General features: G+C 57.2%; 1 protein-coding gene across 2 annotated transcripts in view; it reads left to right on the top strand.

Annotated features, from left to right (window-relative positions):
- Positions 1–2972: 2972 nt before the first annotated feature.
- PRKAR1B (protein kinase cAMP-dependent type I regulatory subunit beta) overlaps positions 2973–22105 on the top strand; it is a 105038-nt gene continuing 85905 nt past the window's right edge. The window contains exons 1-3 of one of the 2 annotated variants that reach the window (XM_058711060.1): positions 2973–3095; positions 4581–4781; positions 21237–21395. In XM_058711060.1, coding sequence (XP_058567043.1) covers positions 4602–4781; positions 21237–21395 — 339 coding nt within the window. In that variant the 5' untranslated portion in view covers positions 2973–3095; positions 4581–4601. Of the gene's footprint in view, positions 3096–3424; positions 3552–4580; positions 4782–21236; positions 21396–22105 lie in introns of those variants that run through there. The other variant, XM_058711059.1, reaches the window with a different exon arrangement.

The raw sequence follows: 22105 nt of genomic DNA, 5'->3' as shown, positions 1-22105 counted from the left end.
GTATCATCTGACCCGTCTCAAGTTGATACAAAGAGAGACACTGGGATCCAACCCAACTTTTTTCCAACTGACTTTACTTCTTCCCCAACTGTTAAGTTACGTCATCCCCACAAATATGCAATGCCACCTTTATCACGTACAGAGTCCCTGTAAATATTGGTTTGGGTTTATTTCTGGATTCCTTGTTCTGATTCTTGAACGTCTGTTCTTTCCTGTACCCTGTTCATAATCTTTTAATGTATCTTCCTATGTGGCTCTGCTGGATATTCCCGCCTCCTGAGTCTGCTCGGGCTGCTACGACAAAATTACCACAGGCCGGGCAGCTTGTGAACAGCAGACACTGATTCCTCACGGCCCCGGAGGCTGGACGGGGAGAGGAAGAACCCCCTGTGGTTCCGGCCAGGCCGCTGCTGGCCGTCTGGTCACCGCATCCTCGCCGGGCTGCGGGGGCGAGGGCGCGCCCCGGGTCTCTTTCGTGAGGGCACTGAGCTCGCCGTGAGGGTCCTGCCCGGGACCTGGCACCCCACGCTGGGGGTCAGGACTTGAACAGGAGTTTGGGGGGCCGCAAACGTTCTGTCTGTGGCATTTCTGTAGCTGCGTTCTCGTCCAGCACCCACCCGGACGTGAGGCTGGGCTTCTCCCTGGCCCCCACCCCCTGCCCGGGACTCAGCTGTCCACGGAAAGAGTCCCCGCAAACGCACTGACTGAACAACACACCCGATTATCCCGTGGCTCTGTGGGCCTGGGGTCTGTGTTCTCACCGGAGGCCCCACGGGGTGTCTGCTTCCAAGCGTGGGCTGTCACACAGCAGGGCCACCCCAGGGAGCGTGGGTGATCAGACTTCACAGACATGTGACAAAACTGGTAGGAAGTTGTGCATCCCAGACCCACCTCACGAGCCATTTAAAAGCTGAAAAATCAAGGAGCGCCTGGGTGGCTCGGTTGAGCGTCCAACTTCGGCTCAGGTCACGATCTCACAATTCACGGGTTTGAGCCCCACATCGAACTCTGTGCTGACAGCTCAGAGCCTGGAGCCTGCTTCGCATTCTGTGTCTCCCTCTCTCTCTGTCCCTCCCTGGCTCATGCTCGGACTCTCTCAAAACTAAATAAACATGAAAAGAAATAAAAGCTGAAAACTGGGTAACATTGTTCTTGCAACGTTCTCCTGCTGCCTCCTTCCCAAGGAATCTGTCTCACCGAATGCAGCTTCTTCAGAAGTACAGGGTTTGGGGGATGCTTCCCGCCTCCTCTCCCCCTGTGGCCCGTCTTCTGCATCCCTACAGAGCCCCTGCCTGTGTGTGCTCAGGGTGGGACTTAGAGCCCTCCCCGAGGAACTGCTGTGGCCCTAAGAATGATAACCACTGGGGGTCACGGTCACTGGCCCCTGCTGCCTGCTGCTCCCTACACGCCCGGCCTCCGTCCCAGCTCCTCACCTAAAAGTTGCACTCGAGTACCATCCACCCGTTTGAGGTGTAAGGGCCTCTCCAGGAAGGCTCTGGCACCCGGCTGTCCCCCAAGGGCCTCTCCAGGAAGGCTCTGGCACCCGGCTGTCCCCCAAGGGCCTCTCCAGGAAGGTTCTGGCACCCGGCTGTCCCCCAGCGAGCAGGTCAGTAGCAGTCAGCCACATCCTCCGCCCTCAAGGCTTCTGCACGCTGCCCAGGACACGGTGCCTGTGGGGAAGTCAGACCACGGTGCCCCACCACATCTCCAGAGGCCAGGGTCGAACGAGTCATTTTCCCTTCTGCACCCAGAGAATGTTTGTGTCTCTGCCCTGAAGACTGAATAAAGGAGGAGAAAAACAGCACCGCGCCTATTTGAGCTCTCAGCATTAAGCAAGCAGATTCACATAGTCCCACGAGGGGAGTCCACGTTGCCCCCACAGGTGCCCACCTCCGTGCAGGGGCAGCGCCACAGGGAAGTGTTCCTGCAGGAGAAACACTCCGGTGGTTGAATCTTGGCGGGAGAATGGAGCTGACAGATCCAGGGGTGGTGCTCGGGAAAGAACGTGGCTCTGAAGTCGGGTCTTTGCAAGGCTTGGTCACCCAGGTTCTAGGGGTAAATACCCCCCCCCCCCCACCCCAGAGCTCGGATTGTCGATAACCTCTGCTGGGGAATGCAGTAGGCCTGAGCATGTAGTGGGGGGCCTCCCTGTGGGTGGAAGGGACGTTCTCAGACGAGCACTATTTACGGGGCTTGTGAATGGGCGACCTGATTCCAGCCATTTGTTCCCAGTGGAAGGTGGGGGCTCTTGGACACCCTACAGGAAGCCAGGATTTATCACTTCCCCGGGGGGAGGTGACCTACCCGTGACTGTCAGCATTGTGGGTGCTCATGGTTTCACACCCCAGCTCTGCGAGGGACATTCCCGCTGTCCTCACGTAAGCGCATTGGCTACTGATTGTCCAGTTGGCTGCCCAGCTGACCCCTGACCTCCCCCCACATTGAGGGCAGGCGCTGGGGAAGCGGAAAGGAGCTCCTAGCTTCTCCACCTGAGTGTGACCTGTTCCTTTATCTTTACGTAGGCAAGAGAAAGTGGGGCCAGCGTCAGCCCTCGTGGGGGAGCGCACCGGCCTTGCTGTGATGTGCTGAGGACAGGTGAGCGGAGGACAGGTGACGGTGCACAGGAGAGTGTGGGAGACGTGCACAAATATCTTCTGTCCCTTCAAGGCCTGGGTTCCCTGTCCCTTCTCCTGGTATCTGGACCACTCTGTGGCAAGGGTGGGGTCCCCCAGAAGACTCAGATGAGTTTCTGCCCCCACCCTGCCAGAATGGGGGCAAAGCATGGTTTGGGCAAGAGGAAAATAAGGACAGTTCCGTTTTCTGCAGGTCTGGGCTTACAGATTAGGAAGTCACTGGCGGGGGGTGGGGGGGGGGCTCTGCAGGCCTCGGTAACTTCGTGGACACTGGAGGGTGGTGGGAAGAAATTAGGATGACCCCCTGATTTCCCACTGGGACATCTGAAGGAAATCGGCTCACCTCTAGGTCTGGGCCCATCTGGCCCCCTCTTCTGGCCCTGACTTGGGGCCCTCGACCCCGAGAATGGGTGCACTTGCTGGAACCAGTATGCTGCAGGCTGTGTAGATGGAACACGCCAGGTGTGAGCAGTGGGGGCCAGGTGTGAGCAGTGGGGGGGCCCGGCCGTGACCCTGATGCCGCCTCAGCTGCAGCCAACCAGGGTGCAGGGGAGGGGGGGGAGGAGGTGTGGGCGGTGGGCGGCGGAGGGCGGTGGTCCCGGCCAGCCGTGGGTTTGCGCAACTCGAGGCCCGCCTGGGCTTGGCCAAGGCGGGGAGGGGGGAGTGCAGAGGTAAGCCAGGGGCGAGGGGACATCCGCGCAGAGAGGTCTGTGGTCGGGCAGAGGGAGGCACGCCGCGGCGCCGGAAGTAGACGAGGTGGGGGGCGGGCGGGGGGAGGGGGCCGGCCGGGAGCCGGGGGCGGGTCGGCGCGGCGCGGGGGCGGGCGGAGGGCGGCGCCGCTGCAGTGCGGGGACCCGCTCGCCCGCCGTCCCCGCGTCCGCGCGCAGCCGCCTGGGGCTTCGGGCGCCGCGCCTGCAGGTACGCGGGGCTGCGACGGGGTCTGCGTAGGGCCCCCCGGCCTGCGCGGGCTGAGGGGTGGGCTGGGCCGGCCGCGAGGCCCGGGGAAATGTGGGCCCGGGGAGCCCCCGCCCCCTTGGCCGCACCTGGGCCCGTCGCGCAGTCGTGAGGGGCGCGCGGGCTGGGGGCTCAGGGCGGGGGCGCCGGGCCTGGGGAAGGGGTGCGGGGGCCCGAGGAGGTGGGGCCTGGGGAAGGGGGACAGGGACGGGGTGGGGGAGCGCAGGGCTTGGAGAAGGGGCAGGGGGCGCAGAGGTGGGGGAGGGGCGCGGGGTCTGGGGAGGGGATGCAGGGGCCCGAGGAGGTGGGGCCTGGGGAAGGGGCGCAGGGACCGGGGGCGCGCAGGGCTTGGAGGAGGGCCGGGGGCGCAGAGGCGGGGGAGGGGGCGCGAGGGGCCTGTGGGGGGCTGCGCAGCCTTGGCACCTTCCTGGGGTCCCCGCGAGGCGGGGGGGGGGGGGGGGCCGCGGCTGGCGGGAGTTGTGCAGCCCCAGTTCCTGACCTGTCATTGTGACTTAGCCCCCACCGCCGGGCTGAGAACTGCGCGGCCCTGCCATTGTTCCCCATGTTCCATCCTTCCAGAAGGCCCCTCAGCTGGCTTTCAACTGTTTTCCTTGTTTTCTTTCTGTTCCTGCAAAGCAGGCTTCTCGACCCCGTAGCAGCACCCCTTCATTTCCCCGGTTCACACAGCTGTCCCTACAAAGGGGGGAGGGATGGTCGCCACTCAGGTTCCCAGGGCCCCCACTTTCCGCCTTCGGGTTTCTCGGAGACCAGGGGTTTGCTCATCTACAAAATCTGGTTGATCCTCCCCCATGCCCACAAAGATCTTCGCGGTAAGGCTTTGTGTTGACGACTCATCCAGCCTCTGAAAAGGAAGACCTGTGACAGGCGGAGGGGAGGCACGTCCGCCCGTCGTGGGGTTGTTGGATTTGACATCGACACATCCCAGGTGCCTTTCAGATGCATGTGTACAGTGGCCTGCGTTTTCTTCCCCAGGAGGCCAGAAGTGGGGCCACCATGGCGTCCCCGTCCTCTTGCCCGGCGGCGGAGGAGGACGAGAGCCTGAAGGGGTGCGAGCTGTATGTGCAGAAGCATGGTGTTCAGCAGGTCCTGAAGGACTGCATCGTGCACCTGTGTGTGTCCAAGCCGGACAGGCCCATGAAGTTCCTGCGGGAGCACTTCGAGAAGCTGGAGAAGGTCAGTGCCGCCCGGTGTCCCCCTCCCTGCACAGGGGTGCTGGGCCCACCTGCTGGAGCGCGAGCTCAGGAGAGTGCCCCGCGGCTCTTCCAGGGCCCAGCCCGGGAGGCTGACCTCACCTGATTCATTCTCCTGCTCCGAGGTCCCAGCCACCACCTCCCTGCCCCCCTGCCCTCCCAGCGGTTCGGGGTCTGCCAGGCACAGCGCCTTAGGGAGAACTGACTGGGAAGACGGCCTACGGGGCCCACTGACAGTTTTCTCTTTTCACGTTTATTTATTTTTGAGGGAGAGAGAGAGAGAGAGAGAGAGCGCGCGGGAGCCCAAGTGGGAGAGGGGCAGAGAGAGAGGGAGACGCAGGATCCGAAACAGGCTCCAGGCTCTGAGCTGTCAGCACGGAGCCCGACGCGGGGCTCGAACCCACGAACCGTGAGGTCATGACCTGAGCCGAAGTCGGACGCTCAACCGACTGAGCCCCCAGGCGCCCCTTCGGGGCCCACTGAGTTTTCAACTAGGGGGACAGAGACGGGGACCGGGTGTCGTTATGGGTGCGTTGACATTTGGGATGAAAGGACGCAGGTCTGAAGTGCATGTGACGCTCGATTCCGCAGCAGTCTGCCTCTGGGAGGAGGTGGGCGCCCGCAGAGGGAAACGCCCCTTAGAGGCATGCAGCGTGGGGAAGTGCACACGACCCACGCCTCTCTTCTGAGGAGCGACCCTGCCACCCCCTGGCTCATTCCTCCATGAACGGTCTCCCTCACCTCTTCCTGGTCCATCGGTGGGAGGACGGGCTCGGAGCGGGAGGGGGTTCCCGAGCCCCTTGGCGACCTGCCCTTCCGTGGCGGGCTCCTTCCTCTGGCTTCCCACCCTGAACCCTCTCCGGGGGGCACCTGAGGGTCCTCCTCTGGGCCCCTTGCTCACAACCTAACTTAACTGTCCCTGCCCTAGTCTCACAGGGTGGATAGAACCCTGGGGTCAGACTCAGGTCTGTTCTTTTTTTTAAACATTTTTTAAAATGTTTATTTTTTGGGAGAGGGGGAGAGAGAGTGAGCAAACCAGGCAGGGGTAGAGAGAGAAGGAGAGATGAATCCCAAGCAGGCTCCACGCTGTCTGTGCAGAGCCCCATGCGGGGCTCGAACTCATGAACGGTGACATCATGACCTGAGGAAGCTCAGGTTTGCTCTTAAGCCTCTCTGAGTCCCCCCTCCCCCCCAGGGACCTCCTGTGACCCTTAGCTCCCACCCAAAGGAATTCCTTTCTTTCCTTTAAAACAGTCTGTTAGGGGCACCTGGTGGCTCAGTCATCTGACTCTTGATCTCAGCTCAGGTCATGATCTCACCGTTCGTGGGTTCTGGCCCCTCGTCAGGTTCTGTGCTGAGAGCACGGAGCCTGCTTGGGACTCTCTCTCCTCCCGTCTGCTCCTGTCCCACTCTTGTCCTCTCTCTCTCTCTCAAAATAAACAAACTTAAGAAAATTAAAACAACCCGTTAAACAACATTTTCGAGTAAGGCCTATCTTTAAAAAAAATTTTTTAATGTTTATTTTTGAGAGAGAGACACAGTGCGAGCGGCAGAGGGAGACACGGAATCAGTGGGAAGCAAGGCTTCAGGCTCTGAGCCGTCAGCACAGAGCCAGACTCGAGGCTCAAACTCACGGACTGTGAGATCATGACCTGAGCCGAAGTCATACGCTCAATTGACTGAGCCACCCAGGTGCTCCAAGTAATGCATACCTTTGAAAGAAAGTTTGAAAGGTTCAGAAGCAGAAAGAAGGAGTAACAGTCATACGTGGCCCCCCTCCACCCAGTTGCCCCCTCTCCCCACACAATCGTGTCATAGATGCCATTTTATATCACGTACTTGTGCTTTTCACAGACCTCACTCGGCTGGGTGTGTGACCCTACGTTGAAGTTTTCTCAACACTCTCCCTCATGACGAGACAACTGAGTTGTTTGTGGTTTTCTTCAAAGTTGAAAATAATGCCACACCAACACATTTGTACGTGGTCTTTTCCCCCTGTGTGTGGCATTGTTTGTTTAGTACAGTTTTTGGAAATGGGATTATGGAAATTCCAGATGGCATTGTTGAGTGGCTATGGCTTCGTTGGGTGGTGGAGGTCCCGGTGGGTGGAGGAGGCCCCCCCCGTTGGGTGGCTGTGGCCTTGTCGTGGCAGCTCACGTGCCCGCCGCCGACAGAGTTTGGCTGTGGGTCTGCCCGTCGTAGCTGGCTTGGGCAGTTTTCATTTGAAAGGCTGTCGTTCCCAGTTGATGTGCAACAGTCCTGTGGCCCTCATCCACTTTGCTTACTCTTGAGGTCATGGTTGTGGAGCGGTGCCGTGGGTGTGAGTGTTGGCCACCAGGCCCACCCACAGGTGACGTGCCTGTCCCTGTGGCCTCCTCCCTTGCCTCAGACCCTCACTGTCAGGGCTGCAGTCATTTGCTGGGGTTGCTCCCAAGTGGTACCCGCTAGGCGACGTGTCTCGGAGGTGTGGCTGACGGGCATCAGCGCGAGATGGAGAGGAGGTTCTCCACCGGGGACGGTTGGCCCCCAGGGGACACGCGGCACTGGCCGGAGACGGTTGAGCATCCAGCGGGGGTGCGGAGGGGAGGCAACACGGCTGTCAGTTGTGGCTCAGTGCTCAGGGCTGGCTGGTGGAGCGGACGTAGGAGCGGGGCAAGAGGCTTTGGTGTGGACCTGAGTGAATGGCAGTGCCACCTGGCAAGAAGGGGACAAGTGGGAGCAGACGGGCAGGGCGGGAGAGCGGCGACAGCACGAGTCTTCAGGAGGCTGTGAGCTCGCGTTGGGGGCAGGGGGTGGCCGGCAAAGGGCAGGGGGCGGGAAGGTTCTCTGATCATACTTGCCCTAGGAGGTGACAGGTGAGGACCGGGCTCTGGAAGAGGAGGGTGGCCTGTCACAGTCGGGGGAGGAGACTGAGCAGTTTCCTACTACTTGACAACGAGGGATTCGTATCCTCGCCAAGTCATGGTCACCGTAGCCACCACGTCAGCCTGCCGGGGCCGCCGGGTCAAAGCCCCGCAGACCAGGAAGCCACACTTGGTCCTGGAGGCTGCGGGCGCGGGCCCGGCCTGCCCCAGACGCCCAGACGCCTCCCCCAGGGTCAGCCTGCGGTGCTCCCATCCCGACCTGCATCCACCCTCACACGGCCTTCTCTCTTTCCGTGGGGACACGTCACCTTGCCTGGGGGCCCACCCCGTGACGTCATTTTAATGATCACATCCGCAAAGACCCTGTCTGCAGATGAGTTTACGGTCTAAGGTCCTGGGGTTGGGAACCCAACAGCTGTGCCCTGGGGGGTTGCAGTCCGGCTGCAAAGGGCTGCTTTGCTTAGGCTGCGGGCGACCGCGAGCCACTGGTAACGGGAAGAGCGGGTGACCAGCCTTCACGTCTTTGTCAAAGGCAGCGCCAGACGAGCTCCGAGGTGTGTGACAGACGGTGCGGACAGAAGCCGGTGCCTCAGGGCCCGGCTGCGGCCTGTTGTCTCTTCTCCGCCACGGCTGACGCGCTCGGGCGCTGGGGGGATTTTGCGGGTTCTCTGACACCACGCACATGCTTTCACGTGTGGGTGACTCTACTAGGGAGTCCGTCCCTGGTGCCAGATCTGAGACCCCTGCCTGAGGGCGTCCTGAGCTCCCACGGGAGTCTCACTCGCTCAGCCAGCGTTCGTTAATATGGGAGCAGGAAGGCTCTTTGCCTGTGGCTGGGGGAGGGGCGGAGTCCCGGGCCACCTGCTCCCTGCAGAGGCCACCGTGAGTGGACAGCAGGCAGACGCCCGGGGAGGGGGAATTTTCTCGTGTGACAAGCGGGAAGCGTGTGTGCGCGGCCCAGATAAAGGCCCGGCACAGAGCGGCGGGGATGGCCCAGCTCTCGGGGCGCTGCCCTGGCCGGCCCTCGGGCCTCCATGAGAGACTTCATCGCGGGCCGTTTAAGCAGGTGGTTCTTCTAAGGTCCAGACTTGAGGGGGCCAGACGGTCCTTATGCACTGACGACACGGCCCCGAAGCGTCTCCAAGACGTGGTCTTTCAGAAGATCATGGGCAATGAAGTCGTCCGTCCTTTCCAGAATGGAGTTTAGACGCTGTAAGCAAGAGTTCCCTCCATAAAGATACACCTGTTACCGTTCACGTACGTACCAACCCTGCGTTTTCACGAGGACTGTTCCCACTGTGCGGCAGACACGTGCACGTGCAGACCTGAGTCGTCGTCTTGTACGCGCACTTTCGGTTTGACTTTTTGTTAGTGTTCTTTCATTGTAGTAAAACATATGGGACATCAAGTTCACTCTGTTGACCATTTTATTTTTATTTATTATTTTTTAAAATGTATTAAACATTTTTTAATGTTTAATTTTGAGAGAGAGAGAAAGAGAGAGAGAGGGACACAGAGCATGAGTGGGGGAGGGACAGAGAGGGAGGGAGACACAGAATCGGAAGCAGCCTCCAGGCTCCGAGCTGTCAGCACAGAGCCTGACGCGGGGCTTGATCCCATGAGTCATGAGATCGTGACCTGAGCCGAAGTCGGACGCTCAACTGACTGAGGCCCCAAGGCGCCCCCTTGAACGTTTTAAAGTGTCCATTCTAGTGGTGTCAAATGCATTGATGTTCTGTGCTCGTCTCAGTAGCACCGTTATGGCATCTGTGGCCATAAGATCACGTGGATGTCGTGGCCTTTGTTTGCGTTGTTTCGTGTTTGATGGTTTTCAGTTTCTTTCTTTTTTTTCTTTTTTTCCTTCAGAAAACACCTTTGTGCCTTTGTGCTGCAGTCAGGGCCTGTGCTCTGGGGTCTGCGTGTCTGCGTGTTTTTACAGCTCTAGAGCCACGTTTCTGGTTTACTCCACAGAATTAGATGAGTTTGTGGTTTCCCTAACACGCGTGGCTCGTGCCGAATTCCCAGATCCTCACCAACATTGGCTTCTTTGACCGTTGTTTTGTGCTCATCTGTGGACATCGATACCTCACTGTCGTGCCTGCCCCCCCCCCCCCCCAGCCCCCCGTGCCGGATATCGGTTCAGCGGTGGTGACACAGTCCGAGCGGCCAGGCTCACTGCTATGTCTTTAGTAAAAACTAACAAGTCACGTGTCTTGCTTTTGGAAGGAGCGGACACAGCTCAGAAGGGGCAGCTCTCCTGGGAGACATCCGTGGCAGTAAGTGGCGTCCCACCCAGACAACCGCTCCTGAGGGCGGTGGGTGGACGCTGGGCTACGGGATGGGTCTCTGGTCGCTCAGTTTGGAAGCTCAGCACGTGCTTCCCGGTGACCGGTGCCATTCTGGTGGCGCCCAGAGGCCCAGACGGATGGACTGCTTCATTGCACACCTGGGGGACGCAGAGGGGCAGAGTCGCATGGAATCACCACCTGCTTGCTCCCTGGCACTTAGAGCCGCCAGGCCTTCCGGGCTCCGAGGTGACTGCTGCCGTGCCCGGGGACGAGAGCGGCTGCGACAGCACCCGTACCGTCAGTTAAGGCCCCGCGTCGGGCAGGGGACAAGACAGCTTCTCAGAGCAGGACGCCCTACTGGATGCACGTGCCAGTGAGGCAGCCCAGAAAAGTGATGTGTGCGTATGGCACAGAGTCAAAGGTGTGAAAGCTAAAAGTCTCTCACCCCCACCGCCCCTGCCGCCCAGAGCCCACCTCTGTTGGTTCCGTTGTCTGAGATTTCTCGGGAGGATGTTACGCATTTTGAGCAACGTGGGTGCGATTTCTGGGCTGACCTGCACGTGGGCACGCTGCCCTGAGCCTGGCCTGTCCCCGCTGATGGGTCACTCGAGGGGACGCTCCATGGCAGCACGGGTAAGCCCGCTCCGCTCGCCTGTTAAAATTCTCCTTGAATTTAAATGCCCTGAAGCTCGTGCTGTGTACTGTGCAACCACATGAGCTCTGACCGTAGTGTTCCTGCCACCGTAACCGAGGCCCAGACCTGAGGTGCCGCTGTTCTCTTGTCTGCATCCCCCCCCCCCCCCCCGGCCCATTTCTTTCTGCCTGTGCTGGTCAGACCATCCCCCACCTATAATCCCTGGCACCACTGGAGTGTCTGAAGCTCTGCATTTTCAAGAATGTTCCGTCAGTGGAGTCCTGCGTGGCATGTGGCCTTTCGAGGAGTTTGGGTTCTTTAACTTAACAAAGCGCCTCTGAGATTCCTCGAGGTTTTGTGAGTGTCCTGAGTTTGAGTTATTTTGCTGAACTGCACTCCGCTGTGTAGACGGAGCAAGTGTGTTCATCCTTTGGCGGGTTGCATTCCCACCAGCAGTGGCTCTTGCACTGACTCACATAGCCAGCACTTGATGTTATCAGGTTTGAAAGTTTAGCCATTCTTTTTTTTTTTTTTTTTTCAACGTTTTTTTATTTATTTTTGGGACAGAGAGAGACAGAGCATGAACGGGGGAGGGGCAGAGAGAGAGAGGGAGACACAGAATCGGAAACAGGCTCCAGGCTCCGAGCCATCAGCCCAGAGCCTGACGCGGGGCTCGAACTCACGGACCGCGAGATCGCGACCTGGCTGAAGTCGGACGCTTAACCGACTGCGCCACCCAGGCGCCCCAAAAGTTTAGCCATTCTAATGGGCATGGGGTGGCCCTTCAGGCCACTGTTGCATTTCCTAATGACCAGTGTCGCTGAGCTTCTTCCCGTGCTCTTCCTATGCCCTTACTTGCCCTTGGCCTGTCTCCTCGCTGAAGTGCCTGTTCATGGCTCTTGTCCATTTTCCTACCAGGTCCTTCTCTTACTGCTGGGCTTGGAAACTCCGTGTATTCAACTCGTGCCCTTATGAGCATGGATGCAAGTCCTGCGTCAGGTTCTGGTTTGCAGACACCTCCTTCCAGTCCGTCCTCAGCCTGTCTGCCTGTTTTCTCACTAGTGTGTTTCACAGAGTGGAAGTTCTGGCTTCTGAAGTCTGGTTTTTCAAGGTATTTGTTTTAGTGGATTGTGCTTTTGTGTTTAGCTTTGTGTGAAGAACTCTGCACTGAATTTGGGCAGACCTTTGACTTCATCAGCTGGCCGTACACTGGGGGCATGTCTCTGGATCTTTCTTTTTTTTTTTTTAATGTTTTATTCATTTTTGAAAGAGAGAGAGGGAAGGGGCAGAGAGAGAGAGAGAGAGAGAGAGACACAGACAGAATCTGAGGCAGGCTCAGGCTCCGAGCTGTCAGCACAGGGCCCAACGTGGGGCACAAACTCACAAACCCTGAACTCATGACCTGAGCTGAAGTCGGACACTCAACCGACTAAGCCCCCTGGTGCCCCTGGATCATTCTGCCGTTATGTGAAGATCGAAGTCGGGTAGTATGAGCCTCCCTGCATTATTCTTTTTCTTTTCTTCTTCTTCTTTTTTTTTTTTAAAACGTTCATTTATTTATTTTGAGAGAGAGAGAGAGAGACAGAGACAGAGAACGATTTGGGGAAGGGGCAGAGGGAGGTGGAGAGAGCGAATCCCAAGCAGGCTCCGTGCTCATTGCTTAGCACAGAGCCTGACATGGGCCTCGGTGTCACGACTGTGACATGACCTGAGCCAAACTCAAGAGTCGGATTCTCAACCGACTGAGCCACCAGGCGCCCCTGCATTGTTCTTTTTCAAAATTGTTTTGTCCACCCCGGTTCCTCTGCCTTTTTAGGCGGGTTTTAGCGTGATCTTGGTGACATGGACCAAAAAATCCTCTTGGGATTTTGAGTGGGTTCACGTTGATACATAAATCAGTTTAAGGAGAATAGACAACAATCTAGAATCTTCTAGTTATCCTGCAGCTAACTTTCCAGGATAGCTCTCCGTTTATCTAGGTCTTTGATTTCTAATGTCAATGAAAGAAAAACTTGTATTTATTTAACTTTTATTTATTTATTTTTAAGGAGAATAGACCACAATCTAGAATCTTCTAGTTACCCTGCAGCTAACTTTCCAGAATAGCTCTCCGTTTATCTAGGTCTTTGATTTCTAATGTCAATGAAAAAAAAACTTGTATTTATTTAATTTTTATTTATTTATTTTTATTTTAGAGAGAGAGTGGGTATGTGCAAGTGGGGAGAGGGGCAAAGAGAGAATCCCAAGCAAGCTCCACACTCAGTGCAGAGCCTGACGTGGGGCTCGATCTCATGGCCCTGGGATCATGGCCTGAGCTGAAATCAAGAGTTGGACGCTCAACTGACTGAGCCACCAGACGCCCCTTTATATTTTTAATACACAGCTCCTTCATGTGTTTGGTTAGATTTACTCCTGTTTCGTTTTTTATTGTTATTTAAGTGGTGTTTTTAATGGACAGGTGTTATCTTGTGGGAGCAGTTTTAGGGCCGCAGGGCTCCCGCGTGCCCCGCTCCGTGCGGCTCCCCGTTAGTCCCGCTGTGTCAGTGGAGTGTGTTAACAGCTGGCGAGAGCCACCGCCCTCGACTGAAGCCTGTAATTTATGTCAGGGTCACTCCGTGTGCGCCACAGTCCTGTGGCTTCTGACAGATGCCTGATGTCACATACCTGTCGTTAAAGTATCATTTTGATTAGTGCTGCTGCCCTACAAACTCCGAGCTCTACCCTATTCATGCCTCCCGCTTTCCCTCTGAACCCTTGGTCTTTTACCGGCTCCCTGGCCCTGCCGTTCCCAGAAGGCCACTCGGCTGGGATCACCCAGGGTGCGGCCCCTCCAGACTGGCTTCCTTCACGCAGTAACCTGGATCGAAGGTGCCTCCGCGTCGTTCTTGGCTTCGCGGCTCCCTTCGTTCCGGGGCTGAGTAAAACCCCACCGCCCGGATGGAGCCCGGTTGTCCACCAGCCACCGAAGGGCGTCCGGTTGCTGCCCGGGTTCAGTAATAACGGATAAAGCCGCTGCAAACATCCGCGTGCAGGTCTGTGAGCACGCACGCTCTCACATCTTGGAACGTGACCGCAGGACCGCACGGCGAGACCGTGCTCGGTTTTGTGAGACACCAGGGTCCCTCTCGGAGCGGCCGCGGCATTCTGCGTCCCCTCTGCTCCCCGTCCCGCCAGCACCTGGCGGTGACGTGCTGTGGGCCGTGGCCCTTCTGACAGGCGGTGGTGGCCTCTCCTTGCTGTCTTGCTCCCCGTCTCCCTGACGGCACACGACGTGGAGCACGTTCCCGTGCGCGCCTGCCCTCCCACATGCGTTCTCCCCCGGCTTCTGCTCCGATCTCCTGCCTGGTGTTTAACTGGGTTGTTTGCTTTCTTGTTGACCTTATGAGGTTTCTCGAGCATTTTGGACACGAGTCCTTAGCGGATGTGTGTTTTTGAGTATTTTCTCCTAGTCTGTGGCTTGTGTTTTCATTCCCTTAACTGTATGTAATTTTGACTCCTTTTTTTTTTTTTTAATATTTATTTTTGAGAGAGAGAGAGAGCGAGCGAGCGTGCGCGTGCGAGGGAGGGGGCAGAGAGAGAGGGAGATACAGAATCTGAAGCAGGCTCCAGGCTCTGAGCTGTCAGCACAGAGCCTGACGCGGGGTTTGACCCCACAAACTGCAAGATCATGACCTGAGCCGAAGTTGGATGCTCACCCGACTGAGCCACCCAGGCGCCCCTATGATCATCTCTGTGACCGTTAAATGTTACTAAAAACATGATACAACAGGCCAGAGTATTCTATTACATAGATATTTCTAAATTATTTTTTTTAATTTTTTTTTAATGTTTATTTATTTTTGAGACAGGGAGAGACAGAGCATGAACAGGGGAGGGTCAGAGAGAGGGAGACACAGAATATGAAGCAGGCTCCAGGCTCTGAGCTGTCAGCACAGAGCCCGATGCGGGGCTTGAACTCACAGACCGCGAGATCATGACCTGAGCCGACGTCAGCCGCCCAACTGACTGAGCCACCCAGGCGCCCCTTATGAAGGTATTTCTAAATTGATTCAAGCAATTTCTTGCTGCTAGCTGGATTAAAAATTTGTTGAAACACTGCAGAGAACATTCTAGTACAGATATCTCTGACACCTCTCATTGCTTCCTTTGGATATATTTTAAGAGATAGATTCATGGGGCCTAGAAGTGTCCATCGATTTGTGGTGACAGTTCTCCAAAAAGGTTTTATTCACTTACTCACTTAGTTGACAGATGTTTATTGAACACCAGCTACGTGGCAGGTGCTGTTCTAGGTACCGGGCCGGATCTGGGAGCACATCAGGAAGCCCAGGACTTCCCCGCTGTGCCGCCCTGGGCGTGCGCACTGCCCTTCACCCAACTGCACGAGGCAGCAGGGCCACGGCTGGTCAGGGCCCCAGGTCGGCTCTGCATCCTTACTGACTTATGTTCTTTCTGGGATGCTTCAGTGTGTGCTCAGGCAACTGACGAGATCCTGGAAAGGGGTGTGTAAATCAGAATTTTACAATCAAGTACATCCCCTGATGAGGTTAAATCTTTTTCTTACTCAAAAACCATATTCTTTGACCATAACCTAATAAAGTTGTTTTACTGTCCTTAATAAAGTGCTAACCAGGAGAAAACGGAGGAAGCCAGCCTCCGCGTACGCTTGGAAACCAGTAATGAGCGTTTGTGTAATTTGTGAAAGAAGATTGTCATAGTAAAAAATTACAAGATATTTAGAATTAAGTGACATTTAAAGCATCCCAGTTGGTCTTTTTTTTTTTTTTTTTTTTAACGTTTATTCATTTTTGAGACAGAGAGAGACAGAGCATGAACGGGGGAGGGTCAGAGAGAGAGGGAGACACAGAATCGGAAGCAGGCTCCAGGCTCTGAGCCGTCAGCCCAGAGCCCGACGCGGGGCTCGAACTCACGGACGGTGAGATCATGACCTGCCTGAGCTGAAGTCGGACGCTTAACCGACTGAGCCACCCAGGCGCCCCCTAGTTGGTCTTTAGAGGGAAAATTATTGCTTCACTGGACTAAGATTAGGAATTACTGAACCATGTGTCTCCGACTCCTACAGCACCAGAGCAAATCCTCACAGACTGGGGGGCCGCGACCAGCAGGAATTTTCTGCCCCACGGCTGGGAGGCCGGGAGCCCAAGCTCAGAGCTGCAGCAGGCACTTCCTCCTGGTGGTCCCGACACGGGTCCGTCCCGGCCTCACGTTGCTCTCAGCCCCTGATGTGCAGACACATCACCCGGCCTCTGCCTCTGTCTTCACGGTGAGATCTGCCCTGAGCCGTGTGTCCAAATCCTCCTCCTGTTATGAGGACACCAAGACCTCATTTTCACCTGTGTCTGCAAAGGTCCTGTTTCCAAATAGAGCTGCCCTCTGAATTTTCAAGGGAGCCTATGGAAGCCGCTACGGTGTGCGGCCTGGGAGGTTGGAAAGAGGGTGAGTGACAGAGCCACACGGTGGAAATAACAAGGATAAAGCAGAAGTTAATGAAACGGAAATGGAGGAGGTGACGGCAGACGGTAAAGGAGGTGACTCTGGGGATGAATAAAATGGACAGCTGGGAAGGTGGCTGCACAAAGAAGGGACCATGTAAACGGGAATATGCCACAGGTCCGGAGAGGGCACCTGGGGAGGTGGGGGGCTGAGCTCCCAACGACCCACGGTGTCCCCTGGGTTCGGCCTGTCTCATCCGGGCCAGCTCAGAAGGCCCCTCCTCCAGGAAGCCCTCCCGGCCTCTTCCTTCCCAGGGGTGGCCTAGGAGCCCCCTTGCCTGCACAGCCCTTGTATCTAGTCCTTCATGGCTCAGCCGGTTTCTCTGTCAGACTTGGACCCGTCTTTCCTATTAGATCGAAACCTTCCGTGACAAACCGTGCCTTTTTCTCTGTATGAGGGCTAGTATTCAGAAAGTGCTCAATAAATGGTTGAAACTGCACCTTTCTCTCCTCTCTTTGCCACTGAAGGTCGAGCGCCCCTGGACATGCCCCTTGCACTCTCCGGGCCTCGGTTTCCTTGCCTTGTAGGTGGGGATGGCTGGCCTCGGGGCCTGCCTCGTGCTCTGAGATGCTGCAGCCCTGGGAGGGGGCTTGTGGTTGGTCCAGGGGTGGCACCATGGACCCCTGTCCTGGACGCCGCAGGTCCCCAAGTACCACGGCTCTCCCTCGGTCGGAGGGGACAGGGAGGCAAGGGACAGTCCCCCTGGGGGGAGGTCCAGAAACGCCAACTTGGCCACCACTGGGGAAGCGGCCCCTCCTCCTGCGGGGTGTTCAGGACCAGCGTGGGCAATCAGGCTGGCGTGGACCGCTGCCCCAGAAGGCCTCTCAAAAGGACCGGCAGGCTGTGTCGTCAGCCAGAGAGGGGGAGCATGGGGTGGAGGGGACGACTCCATCTGTGCCGGGTCCCAGGCACGTGGGCTTCTCAGCAGCATATACTCAGTTCCAGAAAGTCTCCCGACATCCCGCCTCCCGACATTCAGAAGAGAATGTCCTCTTCTGAGGCCGCAAGGCCGCATTTTGCCCCTCGTGCCGGAAAATCATGGTCAGAAGACAGTGAACGTCATATGCGGTCTGGGGAGAACGTGGCCCCGGGGCAGAGCAAGGACGGTCCCTGGGGCGGCATTAGGCATTTCTGGGGAAGGTTCTGGCCGCAGAGCTTTCTGGAATCGCCGTTCCCACACTGTTGTGAAGATTCCTCTGACCTCCTGCCCTTGACCATCCTGCAACCCAGATAGTTCATCTGCGTGAGAGCAGGAGACAGGAAGGGGGCTCTGGAAAACCAGAGGCTTTCCTGGAATCCCGAGGAGGAGGGGAAGGGGTGCCGTCCAGAAATAACGGCCCCGTTTCCGCCCAGCACCTCCCCGAGTGGCCTTGCATTTGGAAGCCCCCGAATCCATGGAAAGTGGCTGGTGCCAGGACAGCAGTGCCCACGGCCCCATGGAAGGGGGGGCCCCGACAGTGCTTCCCTTGAGAAGGTGGCCTCTGGCCGGTCTCTTGCGTGCAACCCCGCCCTTTCCGCTTGGACCCCCCTCGCCGCACCCGAGCCTCTCAAGGGGGCCGCGGGGCCGCCGAGACGCACCCGGAGCCTGGGCCCTGAAGGGCGCGTCGCTGGACCCGGCCCCACGTCAGCCCCTGAGCTCTGTGGCCAGGGGCTGGGGTAGCCGAGTGGTGCTTTGTGGTCCCGACGGCTCATGTAGCTTGAGGACATGGGGCTCTATGTTTTTTAAAGGTCATCTTTTAGGAGGTACATACTAAAAGGTCTAAAATGAAATTCATGGGGTGCCTGGGTGGCTCCATCGGTTGAGCGTCCGACTTCAGGTCAGGTCACGATCGCACGGTCTGTGAGTTCGAGCCCCGCGTCGGGCTCTGTGCTGACAGCTCAGAGCCCGGAGCCTGCTTGGGATTCTGTGTCTTCCTCTCTCTCTGCCCCTCACCCCTCACGCTCTGTCTCACTCTGTTTCTCAAAAATAAATAAATGTCAAAAAAATTTTTTTAATTTTTTTTTTTAAATTTTCAATATTTATTTATTTTTGAGAAAGGGAGAGAGACAGAGCATGAATGGGGGAAGGTCAGGGAGAGAGGGAGACACAGAATCCGAAGCAGGTTCTAGGCTCTGAGCCGTCAGCACGGAGCCCGATGCGGGGCTTGAACTCACGGACCGCGAGATCGTGACCTGAGCCGAAGTCGGACGCTGAACCAATGGAGCCACCCAGGTGCCCCCCAAAAAAGAAAACTTTTCAATGAAATTCATAACATCCGGGATTTGCTTCAATCTCCCGTGTGTCAGAGGAGTCTTGTGTGTGTCTTGTATACACGTATGTGTTACACGTGCAGAGCTGTGTACGTATGTGTGTGTATATGTCGCGTATGCGTGTCTGTGCATGTTGTGTGCGTGTACATTGTATGCGTGTGTTATTGTAGGTGCGCGTACCTTGTATACACGTGTTATAGGTGTGTGCGCACCGTATACATGTTGTCCTAGGCACATGTGCACTGTACGTGTGCTATGTTTCTGAATATACTGTATACGTGTGTTACGTGTGCCTGTGTGTTATACGTGTGCACGTTGTATGTCTGTCATATGCGTGTTCTACGCGTTGTGTGTATGTTGTGTGTGTCATGTGCACACATCATCGGGTGTCACGTGTGCATGCATGTATACATGTGTGTTGCGTGCATGGACACGTGTTCGTGTTACATGTGTGCGTGCGTGCGTGTGGAGTGCGTGGAGGTGAGCTGAAGTAGGTGTGCCCTGTTTTGATGATTGTTGAAGATGTGTGATGGGATTTTGGTGATCGTCTGTCACTCCCTCTGCTACCCTACGGACTTGAGGGTTTCCACACTGGGACGTGAAAAGGGGCGGTGGTAGGAAGGGAGGAGCTCACCTCTGCACACCTTTCTGAGTTGGGGGGTGGGGTGCCGCGCCCCAGGGTGTGGCTCCCTATGGACCCGGTGGCCCTTGCTCCCCAGGGTGTGGCTCCCCACGAACCCGTCGGGCCCCCCCGTCTGCCTGGAGGCTCCCTCCTTGGATCCGGGGGCCTGTTCCCTGCACACCCTCCGTGTGGCTTGCTCTGGCTGAGTGCCAGGCAGCTTGCTGTCCTGTTTTCCAGAGACCTGTGGAGGCATATGCCCCGTGGTCCTCACCGTGCGGACTCACCTCCACTCAGGCTTTAATTTTACCATCATTTAGGGGAGGGGGGAGGGAGGATGTGTACCACCCATCTGCTAACCCTTTCTTTTGGAAGTTCTATAAAGATACTTTATTTTTTTCTTTATTTTTTATTTTATTTTTATTTTTGTTTTTAACGTTTATTTTTGAGACAGAGACAGAGCATGAACGGGGGAGGGTCAGAGAGAGGGAGACACAGAGTCTGAAACAGGCTCCAGGCTCTGAGCGGTGAGCACAGAGCCCGACGCGGGGCTCGAACTCACGGACCGCGAGATCATGACCTGAGCCGAAGTCGGCCACTCAACCGACTGAGCCACCCAGGCGCCCCTAAAGATACTTTTAAATAGCTGCGTGAAGTCACTTTCAACAGTCCTTGATGGAGGCCCAGAGAGGTGAAGGGATTCACTCAGGATTGCACAGTGCACTCCGGAAGGAGCCTTCTCAGCTCACTGTCCTGCCCACTGGGCACACGTACCTTCCAGGCTCTCCTGACTGCTGGTGCTCTGCCCGCCCGTTCGTCTTCTCTCTGTCTCGTTCCCTCCTCCCTGCAAGGGGCAGGATCGCACCTGGGGGGAGCCGGGGCCTCTGCTTCTGCTCTGAGCTCAGGCTGCAGCAGGTCATGGGGCACAGGGGGCAGCTCGTGCGTGGAGAGCTACGGTGCTTTTAAAGGCCTTGAAATTCCCTGCAAGGAGCCTGGTTTGTGGGCCTCACCGGAGGGGAAGTAAGGGAGCAGCCGCGGGCCCGCGAACACTGGTCTTGGGCCCAGGCGGTGGCCGCAGGCGGGCGTGTCCTGTGGTCCACGCCACCAGCGTCCCCCACCCGGGGCACAAGTGCCACGTAACGTCCCGCAAAGCTGACGTGCGCCGTGTCGAACTTTCGCTTGGCTCTGTATTCTTTGCTTGTTTTTAGTGGAAGAAATAAACTTGTTTGAGGGAAAAGCAAAACCCCGACAACAGCACCTGGCATGCGACAGGCGGCCCTCCTACGAGGAATAATGGCAGAACTGTGTTGGTTTTGGGAGGACGATAGCTTCTTGACTTTCTTTTTTCTGTGGGTTCCCAGTCGGAATACCACACCTCCCGTTTGAACTTCAGAGTCCCGTCTGGGGTCTTTGAAAACGTCGTCTTTAGAAAGTACAAGCCCTCTGGGGGAAGAATGCCTCCAGAAGTCATTTACACTGTAGTATGAATTAGGATAGTTTCAGGGTTCTCTCAGGGTTCACGGGCTGCCTGGGAAGCAGGGAGGGGTGCTTTGGAATGTGGGGCAGCGGGAACCCCTGAGGAACCGTGGGTGGGACTCAGTTTCCTTCCTAACTTCATGTTTTTGCTGGGTCGCTGCCTGGTAAAGTCGGATTAATTGTTGTGCTGGGTTGACCCGGGAGGTTGCTGGGTGTGGGTGTTGTGGGGAAGGTGGCCCTCGCCGATGAGGGGACGGGGGCCTTGTCCTAGGTAGGTGGGGAGACAGGTGAGGGCCTGCTTGCCTTGGATCCCCACCTCACTCTGTGCTGCCCCACCGGTCTTGACACTGATTTTGGGATGTGGGGATGTGGTGGCTGGAGCGTCAGGTGTGGGGGCCTGCTTGTCAGTGTGTGGTGCGTGTTCCTTTACACTTTTGGAATTCTGTGCCCTCTGTACGCACTCACAATTTGTAAACCATATAAATAATGAAGGGAGGGAAGAAAACAAAACAGATTTCCTTTCCTTTTATGTATCCGCCCACCATTTCTTGCGTGTCTGCCCGCGTGGGATGCGGGGGTACAGGGGTGAATGGAGCGGATGTGCCCCCCGCCCCCTGGGCCCGGCCATCAGGGCCGTGTGGGTGGGGGAGGGGGACTTGGAGGTGGCCTGGGAGCGGGGGGCTCTTCCCGGCCTGGAGAGGCCGTCAGAGGGGAGCCCTGGAAGGTGCTGAAGGAGCAGGCTCGGGACGGCGGACAGACCCAAGTCTGAGCCCGCCCGCTGTCTTCCCCACAGGAGGAAACCAGACAGATTCTGACGCAGCAGAAGTCAGACTCCCACGACGAGGAGGTCTCCCCGACCCCGCCGAACCCGGTGGTGAAAGCCCGCCGTCGCCGAGGGGGTGTGAGTGCCGAGGTGTATACGGAGGAGGACGCCGTGTCCTACGTGAGGAAGGTGGGCCTGCCCCCCCCCCACCCCCCCCGGCCCGGGCCCTCAGGGTCCCAGCTTCTGGCCACGCTCCCTTCTGGTCAGGGAGGGGCCGGTGTGATGGCAACGTCATGGTCAGGGTCACGGTCATGCCCGTGGGCTCTCCTGTGGGGTTTCCTGGAACCCACGTGTTCCAGGGAGGGACGGGACAGCAGCTCACGGGGTGTGGGCGGAGGGGCCCGAATCCCGATCCCGTGGTCCCTGTCCTCCTAGACTTCCTTCTGCCCTGGAGGCTGGCGCCTGGCCTCAGAGCCGCCTGGTGGGAATTCCCTCCTCCATGTTGCTGGTCCTCAGTGTCCCTCCCTTGGGGACGGCGACCAGCAGGTGTGCCTGAGTCAGGACGTGCTCTGGAGCGCGAGGACACGTGGTGTCCCTGTGCCTGTTGCTGTGCCCGGCCCCCTGCCCGGCGCCCCCTGCCCACCCCCCGCCTGCCCTTAGACGTGGGCTCTGTCGTTTCCATTTTGTGTGTTTCTAGCCTCAGTTTTACTTTCTTTTCTTGGTATTTTTAGTTTCGGACCTTTTAGAAAATCTAATCAGGCAAACACACACAACGTAGCTTATTGTCTCTGTGAGCCTGCATAGCTGGGGCAAAGATGCTCGCTCACGGTCTGGAGGCTGGACGTCCGGGAGCAGGTGCTGGCTGGCTCTTGGTGGGAGCCGCTCGGCCTCCTGTGTCC

The sequence above is a fragment of the Neofelis nebulosa genome, chromosome 18, assembly GCF_028018385.1.
Source record: "Neofelis nebulosa isolate mNeoNeb1 chromosome 18, mNeoNeb1.pri, whole genome shotgun sequence".
In the NCBI taxonomy this organism is placed as follows: Eukaryota; Metazoa; Chordata; class Mammalia; order Carnivora; family Felidae; genus Neofelis; species Neofelis nebulosa.
This window is presented reverse-complemented; position numbering and strand designations above follow the sequence as displayed.